Genomic DNA, 9,261 nt, shown 5'->3' on the forward strand with positions numbered 1-9,261 from the left:
TGCATTATGGGCGGTGTTAAAATAATTATCACGAAATCATCGGTGAAAATATCAGAGGTATCACAGTAATAGAAGGTGACAAAATTTTATCTGACAATAAAAATAGAGAGGTCATGGTGCCAAGGAATTCTTTATGCTTATTATAGAAGAAGAGGATAAGAATAGAAGAGGGGAGGAAAACAATATAAACGCAACAAAATATATACATAAAGTACACATAACTTGAAAAAACATATTTGGTCAATCGGAAAGTTCCGTCCATTTTTTTGCAAAACGTATAGCTTTATTTAAGAAACAAAATGAAAAAGTACATCAGTCAAAATATTGTCCATCGTTAGCGATGACTTTTTTCCATCTTCCAGTCAGCAAGCGAATGCCTCGGCGAAAGACTCATCTTTGGAGACTACCCAGTCAGAGACCCATTTTTAGACGTCTTCATAAGAATTGAAGCATTCGTCAGCAAATGCGTGTGCCATCGACCAAAACAAGTGGTAGTCGGAAGGGGCACAGTCTGGTGAATAAGCCACATGGGCTAACACTTCCCACCGAAGTGCTTCTAACGTTTCCTTGACAGATTTTGTGACGTGAGGCCGAGTGTTGTCATGAAGCAAAATCACTTTATGCTGTCTCGTTTCATATTCTTGTCGTTTTTCGTGCAATGCTCGGTTCAAACGGATCATTTGTTCTCTGTAGAGATCCCCTGTGATTGCTTGACCACTTTTCAACAGTTCATGGTACAGCATACCCTTCTGATCCCACCAAATACAGAGCATTGCCTTCTTTCCGTGGATATTCCGCTTTGGCGTCGATGTTGAGGGTTGGTCGAGATCGCAAATAGTTTTCTGACGTTTGAGGTTGTCAAAATAAATCCATTTTTCATCCTCAATAATAATACGATATAAAAACCCTTTTCTTTGTTGCCTAGCAAGTAGAATTTCGCAGGTGGTTTTTCACCTTTCAATGTCTCTTGGTTTCAATTCATATGGGACCCATTTTCCTTCTTTGTAAACCTTTCCTAAGGTTTTCAAACGATCGGAAATGACAAATTGAGCACAATTTAATGCTTCTGCAAGTTGCTTTTGCGTTTGGCATGGATCTTCGTCCACCAAAGCCTGCAATTCTTCGTCTTCGAATACTCTAGGCCATCCAGAACACTCTTTGTCCTCTACATAAAAATCACCACTTTTAAAGCGTTGAAACCATTTTCTGCATGTTTTATGGGAAGGAACATTATCACCATAAACTTCTACAAGCATTTGATGAACTTCAGCTGCAGTTTTCTTCCAACTGAAGCAAAAGATTAATACCGCGCAAATGACGCTTATTTGGTTCAAATTTCGACATTTTCGATGCAGTAAAAATGTTATTGATGCAAACGTATACCTTTATGTACTGAATATTATTGACAGATGTCGAAACAAACCATTAAGCTTCGTTTAGACATCACAGGTTAACAACAGTTCTAGCTGTAGCTACTTGCCGTTAGATGAACGGAACTTTCCGATTTACCTAATAATATCGTTGACATTGCGTTAGCCACGAATACATACTATATCAATTGTTAAATAAGATCAAGATCGGCTTGAAGATCCGCGAGTGAAATCAAATATAACGTAATAACGAGCGGGCAATTACACATATAAATGCTAGTTACTAATTAAAATGGTACTTTTTGGCGCACATATTTTTTTCCTTGTCATCGCCTATAAAATCTTTCATTGGAATATTAAAGTGATAACTGATATACCAATGATAACTGATTCACTCAAGGCGATGTGTCGACGAATTCAGGTGTACCGCACATCGCGGCGACTCATGTGAGAATGCGCTCCTTTTGCGATGTACGCCTGCGCGAGGATAAAACATCAACGTAAGTGAGAATATTCTTTAACTATACCGCAAAGACAAACGTTATCATTACGTTAAGCACCGTATATTACACAATTGACTTCAATTTATAGTACAGCTATCATTACGTCTACGTGAAAGGATCGATCCGTATTTCTAAGGCACTCCATAAGGCTTTAGTGAGATTTAAACTTTTATTTGTTATTATTCCCTATTTCTCTCAAAGCGTTATCCGGATGTTAAATGTGCGAAATGTGTAGTAATAGCTCATAATCGGTGAAATAAAAAGTTACTGCCAAGTGTCAACTTACTGTGTTTCGCATTTGTGTCAGGACTGTTGTGCGAAATGAATGTTATCACGAAATATTATAATATTAACCGTCTTCTCTTACTGGGCATCGGATTGTGGCCTTATCGAAAGTACACATTTAACAAGATTCATATAATATTCATGTTTATTATCTTGACGCAAGCCCTTGTTTTACAGGTGATTATTGTTGTTTTTATTTTATTTGTGAGAAAAGAAATTGTACCTTATGCAATTCACGCGCGACGTGTTATATTGAAAACATGTATATGTCACATCGAGGAAGAAATGAACTTAATATCTGTTGTGTTAATATCTGTTGTACATATCCGTTGTACTTTCTTCATGTCCGTTTCATAAGTATATAATTACGAGGATGTTGTATATAACTATATCATAATCGACAAGTTTCGAATTGTGGCATAGTTCTATGTAATACAGTTTTAGATTCTTGTCACAACAGTCGTGCTTCGGATTGCTAAATGTGAAAAATTTCCTAATTATTGAAAATTTGTGACTTCGAAAAACCAAAGTGCGAAAAAGAGAGAGAGAGAGAGAGAGAGAGAGAGAGAGAGAGAGAGGGAGAGAGAGAGGGAGAGGGAGAGAGAGAGGGAGAGGGAGAAGGAGAGAGAGAGGGAGAGGGAGAGAGGGAGAGAGAGAGAGAGAGAGAGAGAGAGAGAGAGAGAGAGAGAGAGAGAGAGAGAGAGAGAGAGTTAAAAAAGAAATCAGAGGTCAATGCAATTTATCCTTGATTATATTATTTTTTCTAGATGGCGGCATTCTTTACGACCGGTTTTAACGTTCCCCTACTTTTAGAAGTTCTCTCGACTCTGTTCATAACCATTGTTTTCATCTTCAAATATAATACGATTTACTTTAATATGGACAAAGTAAGCGAGCCCTTGACTGAAATGATAGTTGAACGTACCGATTGTATCATACAACATCTTCGTTAAATCATTCGGTTAATCGTTCCTACGTGATAAATTATAGATAAATATAGATAAATTATAGGTAAAACTATTCTTTGAACACATCAAGCACACTTGGTATACGCTCAAAGATCCAGTGGAGATTGAAATAATGAAGAAACAAACTAACATCGGGCGGTGGTACACGAAATATTTTACGCGTAAGAGATTCTACCTGTATTCAACAAAAGAAGACTACTGCAGTACTTGATAGGATAAAAAATATATTATTTCGTCATTTACTGCTCTTTACAGTGACTATGTATATAATTACATTCCTATTTGTTATGACTCATTACGTGCCGCTTTTTCTGGACGTTGTATTGCCATTATCCAAACCTCGACAGCGAAGGATATTGGTAATCGGAGAAATGTTCATCGATCAGCATAAGTACTTTCATGTGATATTGTTAAACATAATGATGTCAAGCTTTCTTGGTATGACTACTGTAATAGCAGCCGAAACCATGTTGATGGCATTGGTGCAACATGCATGCGGATTATTAAAAGTTACCAGGTATTGTTCTTATTTGAAACACTGAAATACTGTCTTCGGTATGTTCATCGTTTGAATGTGTCCACCATTTACAAGTTTCGCGATTTCATAGTTCTTCATAATCACACTCATGCATCGTCTGCTTTGCAGTTATCGAATAACACGTACTTTCGATAATGATTACCGTTCGGTTCTTAGCCGTGGCAAAAAGTGCATAGTTTGTGCCAGGTTGGCGAATGCCGTGAAGATTCATAGGAGTGCTATCATGTGGGTATCTATTTTTCTTATTTCAATATATAGCCTCTAGACATTTAAATATCATAATTTCTTTTCAAGAAGGACGATTGTATGTTTATTTAATTTTAAACTATTAAAGGTTCTCAGATTACATACGAGATTGTTTTGGAATATATTATCTTTTGTTGGTCTTGTTTGGTGTTGCTTCTTTAAGCATTAATCTATACCGAGTAAGTGATATTCAATACTCTTTTTTATTCGAGTTTTGTTATTTATCACTATCTAGAACTAAATTGCATGAGTCTTTCTTATAAAATAAATGCAAAGCTTAAAATCGAAAAAAATGATGTGACATAAAAAAATATACTATCAAACTATGTTTTAACATAATTCAGTTATCGCTATAATTGCAATATTTTTATATTTTTATTTCGAAAAACACGGATGTATTATTTCAAGCAAGAGGAAAACCCGATAACCCGAACAAATATCTTAAAATGAGAATAGTAATTCGAAATTTATTCTGGAATTTCTCAAGTTATCTTTGGTCCTCGCTGTGGTGAACAATATTGACACACTTATCATTTCTGCATTCATCTGCGGGCATTTCCTTTATATGTTTTGGTGCAATTATGCGGGTCAGGAGTTAATGAATCACAGTGCCGAAGTTTACTACCAGACGTAAGTAAGAAGGGCTGAATAATAAATGTTGATGAGATAAAGTACTTGCAGAAAAAAGAGTTTAACGATATGTATGTATTTAGATATAACGCACAGTGGTACATGTCTGCTGTGCACGATCAAAAAATGTTAATCTTGATATTGCACAGAAGTGCTAAATCTCCTGTCATCATCGGCGATTCTAGTGTATTTGTGGGTTCCTTGGAAGGTTTTGGGACGGTAATTAATTTACAAATAATTCTGCGGATACATCAATAATAATAAAAATATGTAATGATATCTTTATGTTGCTATTTACCAAATTAAACGTTTTGCATTAAATACGCGTATATTGCCTTTCAGTTAAAGTTTATTGCTTTTAAACAGTAAGGTGACGCATATTCTATTTCAGCTCGTGAGTGCATCTTTAAGTTATTTCGCAGTGATTTATTCCGTCGGATGAAACCAAGAACAAACACATCAAATATTATATAAACGCTTGCGCGGAAAATTAATAGGAATAATCTCATATGTATTCTATTTCTTTTCGATAAAAAATAAATATTTACAGTTACTACTGTTACTGTTCTATATATCTATTACTGTTCTATATATTTTTCTGTATATTTTTTATCAAAACTAAAGGACATTGCTTATCCCAATGAGCGCTTGTATTACGAGCGTCGTTAAGGGGACTTACGGAAGATCAGATTACTGAAAAATCGTGCTTGTTTTTGATAATATTTTATGGCAAATTGAATAAATGTACAAGAATAAAAATTTGAAATATATTTATATAATATATGAAGAGTAGGCAATTTTTGTTTATTAACAAATACTCATATAAATATACGTCCACTTAAATTTTAAACGAGTTTTTCTCAAAATTTTATTGTTCAACTTTTTGCAGTGATTTCTCCGAAACTGAACTTCGTGTCGATTTGAAATTTTGAAGCAATAATATTTGTTCATCTGGTTCTCTGGTGAACCATGGACAACTCCGTCGAAATACTTCATTTCGAGATATTAATTTTTTTATTGTAAAAGAACTGAAAAGTTTGAATTTTTTGCTAATAATAGCTGCCATTTTGTTAATCTTATTCCTTTTTTTTTGTAGTGGTTCACCGGATAATGATAAGCCTCCTCAAAATTTTTAGCTAAAATTCCCTCTCATCGGACTACCGAGAGCCGAGATATTACTGCAAAAACGATAACTTGAAAAAAAGGAGAACATATTTCAGCTATATATATCGTATATTTGTATGAGTATTTGTTAATAAACAAAATTTTTGTGCTCTTCATATGTTGTATAAATATACCTAAAATTTTCATTCTTGCACATTTATTCAGTTCGTCACAAAATATTATCAAAAACAAGCACGATTTTTCAGCAATCTGACCCTTCAGTCTCCTTAATGCAGTTGTCACGAAATTATGAGAAGTGAGTACATTTTTATATAGTATCATACTTATAAACAACAATAAAAGGCGAGCGATTTCTACCTCTTGATAAAAATAGAGAAAAAACGGACATAATATATATATATATATATATATATATATATATATACACCTATATATATATATATATAACAGGGTGTTAAAAAGTCCCGGAGGAGCAGAATAACTCATATTTATTAACTTTTGTAATTTTCATATTTATTAACTTTTGTAATTTCACAGTTTTTCATACTCGCGCTAATATATTTTCTTCGCAGTTATCGAATAACACGCCCTTTCGATAACAACAATTGTTTCCTAGTTAATCGCAGCAAAAAGTGCATAGTTTGTACTAGATTGGCCAGCGCCGTGAATATGCACAGGAGTGCTATTATGTCGGTATCTGTTCTATTTTATTTTTTGGTATATTTGTATTTCTAATATTTTCTAGTATCTGCTCATTCGATTATCATAATTTCTTGGCAAGTTACTGTATATTGATTTAGTTTCGATTTGTTAAAGGTTCACGGATCACTTAAAAGATTGTTTTGTAGTATCCTATGTTATACTGATCTTGTTTGACGTTGCTTCCTTTAGTATCAACCTGTATCGATTGAGTCGCAGACATTATTTTAGTGAAAATTTTGATGCTGATAATAATGCTCCGTGTCTAACCTATATAAAGCTGGCACTTGACTTGTGCAAAAGTAATTTTTGAGTTTAGTACACAGTACATTCCAAAAATTCTGGGACTAATCTTTTCCAGACGCAGTAATGATGTCATCTATGTTTCAATTGTGGGACTAGCTAATATAAAGTTTTGTGAGTCTCCTACATTTTTTGCGTCGCTATTGAGTCAGTAGTTTATGTGCAGTACACATTTCAAGCTTGTAAAATTTATTGGCTTATCACGATTTACGATATGGAACAAAGAGCTACAATAAAATTTTGTTTCAAATATGGGAAAAGTGTGTTAGGAATGTTCACAATGATGCAAAATTCATATGGAGAAGACCGTCTGACACGTAGCAAAATGTTCGAATGGTATTCACGTCTTAAGAATAGCCATGAATTGTTGGAGGACGATTTGCGGGAAGACGAAGCGAATTTTTAATATGCAGGGGCTTATGTACCAAGAATTCGTGCCGCAGAAACAAACCGTAACTGAAATCTTCTACTGCAAGATCATGGATTGTCTTCTGAAAAGAATCTGCCAGGTTAGATCGAAATTGCACCAGTCAGAAAATGGTTTCACCTGCATGACAACGTTCCATCACATTCATTGCTCATTGGGACAAGATTTTTGGCACAAAAATCTGTCGGAGTTATTAACTACCCACCTTACTCGTCCCAGCGGACTTCTTCCTCTTCTCAAAATTGAAGATAGTTCTTAACACGTTGAATGCCGTGAGGGACTCTAGTCACCAAAATTAGCAAAAGTATTTAATTCAAATAAATGGTAAAATGTTCAATATTGCCATTGTTATTATAATTGTTATACAATAATGTAAAAAGATTAATGCATAATAGAGCACGTTTAAAGTGCACATGAGAGAAACAACTGAAGCAACTGATTTCAGTAAAAGATAAATGAAGTACGAGCACAAAATCAATCAAACACCATTCTAATGCCGTGGGGATTACCGGTGACTATTAATAAGATAAATGCATAAAAAATGATAATACAGTTCAACTTAACCGTTTTATATAATATTTTATCATAATATACATCGTATAATGAAAAATTAATTCCGGCGCTGCGGGTAAGTTATATAGTATTAGCCCGGCATTCAACATGTTAGAGGGATCCATTTTGATTCTACGTCAGTAGAATCCATGAAGAATATGACAGTGGTTCTAATGGCCATCTCAAACGAATATTCCAGAGGTTATATGAACTTGCTGCTAAACGTGTATAGAGAGGTGTATGTTGAAAATTAAGAAATAAAATTTATTTGCAAAAATCGATTTTTATAACGTCAGTCCCGCAACTTTTTGAATTTATTATGTATATATGATATCATTAGCAATTATTACTATAATTTCATTTGTAGTTATATCTGTGAGAAATTAAGAAAGAATATCTGTTCTTTCGAAAATAAATAAATAAAAAATTTTTAAATAAACAAATTTTATTAATATATATCGATAAATAATTGTTTGTAGTTGTTACAAATATTCAAATTAAAAAAGAAGTTAAAAAGTCTCAAATTTTTAAACTACTGATAAAATTTGTTCTTGACCATTTGTTTAAATGTTTATTTTGAGTAGTTTAACTACAAATGAAACGAAAAGCATTATAAATAATTATGATATATAATAATTATTGATATATAATTATTAAGAATTATTGATATATAATTATGATTATAATAATTATTTTCTACCGATATGTTTGAATACAATTTTATTATGTAAAAGTAGAATGTGGACTATTTTTTCAAATTTATATATTTTTTAACGAATGAAACTACAAACTTAATTATGCTACGGTATTTAAGGGACCACCTTTAATAGCCTTGATGTTGACATATATTATATGACTCACCCTCCTGAGTAATATTCAGGAAGTTTTAGCCGTCGCTTATTTATTAAAAAGTTATTAACAAAAGAAGTTTCATAAATAGAGCCTATTTTTCCGACATAGTATGATTATAAAGAATGTTAAATATTACATGTCAGCGAGGGAGCGACACCTCTTCTTTGGAAAAAAATTTACCCTGATCTACCCTAACCCAACTTATTATATCTTCATATATAGCTAGGCGTTGTTGAAAAAGTCCCCTTAAAATCCACAACGCCTAGGAGCTCCGCCTCTCCCTCGACTCATATGAACTGTTTAACATTTTTTAAAATATATACTATGTCGGAAAAATAGGTTTTATTTATGAAATTTTTTTATTAACTTTTTAATAAACGATGAACGGAAAGTTAAAAAGTTCCAAATTTTTAAACTAATGATAAAATTGTTCTTGACTATTTGTTTAAATGTTTGTTTTGAACAGTTTAACTACAAATGAAACGGAAAGCATTATAATTATAAACCATTTTCTATCGATATGTTTGAATGTAATTTTTTAAAAAACTAAAACCTCTTAAATGTTATTCAAGAAGCTGAGTTCTATATATCAATATATATCAACATTAAGACTATTGGAAGGGAGTGTGTTCCCTAAACAACGAAATGATTGTTACTAAAAACAACTACAAAAAAGTCCTATCATTTTTTATATTCAAACGTTAATTTTGCGAAAATCGAATGCCAGGTTAACATAGGTATGTATCTAGTCTACGCTTTAAAA

The 9,261-nt window shown here is 33.0% G+C and overlaps 3 protein-coding genes across 7 annotated transcripts in view; 2 read left to right on the forward strand and 1 right to left on the reverse strand.

The window, feature by feature from the left end:
- alpha-Man-Ia (alpha-Mannosidase class I a) overlaps window positions 1-9,261 on the forward strand; it is a 923,832-nt gene that overhangs the window by 608,197 nt on the left and 306,374 nt on the right. The gene's annotated exons all lie outside the window — the stretch shown is intronic.
- The window catches only part of LOC109504413 (uncharacterized), a 104,641-nt gene that overhangs the window by 53,931 nt on the left and 41,449 nt on the right, over window positions 1-9,261 (reverse strand). The window lies entirely within an intron of this gene.
- Window positions 1,409-5,112, forward strand: LOC109504409 (uncharacterized). Its single transcript, XM_019844170.2, has 9 exons — window positions 1,409-2,335; window positions 2,926-3,045; window positions 3,170-3,287; window positions 3,382-3,643; window positions 3,773-3,889; window positions 3,999-4,089; window positions 4,398-4,540; window positions 4,624-4,759; window positions 4,932-5,112. Exons 1-9 carry the CDS (start codon window positions 2,195-2,197, stop codon window positions 4,980-4,982), a joined length of 1,179 nt encoding a protein of 392 aa, XP_019699729.2. The 5' UTR covers window positions 1,409-2,194; the 3' UTR covers window positions 4,983-5,112.

The sequence above is a fragment of the Harpegnathos saltator genome, unplaced genomic scaffold (genome assembly GCF_003227715.2).
Source record: "Harpegnathos saltator strain DR-91 unplaced genomic scaffold, Hsal_v8.6 scaffold60, whole genome shotgun sequence".
NCBI classification, from domain to species: Eukaryota; Metazoa; Arthropoda; class Insecta; order Hymenoptera; family Formicidae; genus Harpegnathos; species Harpegnathos saltator.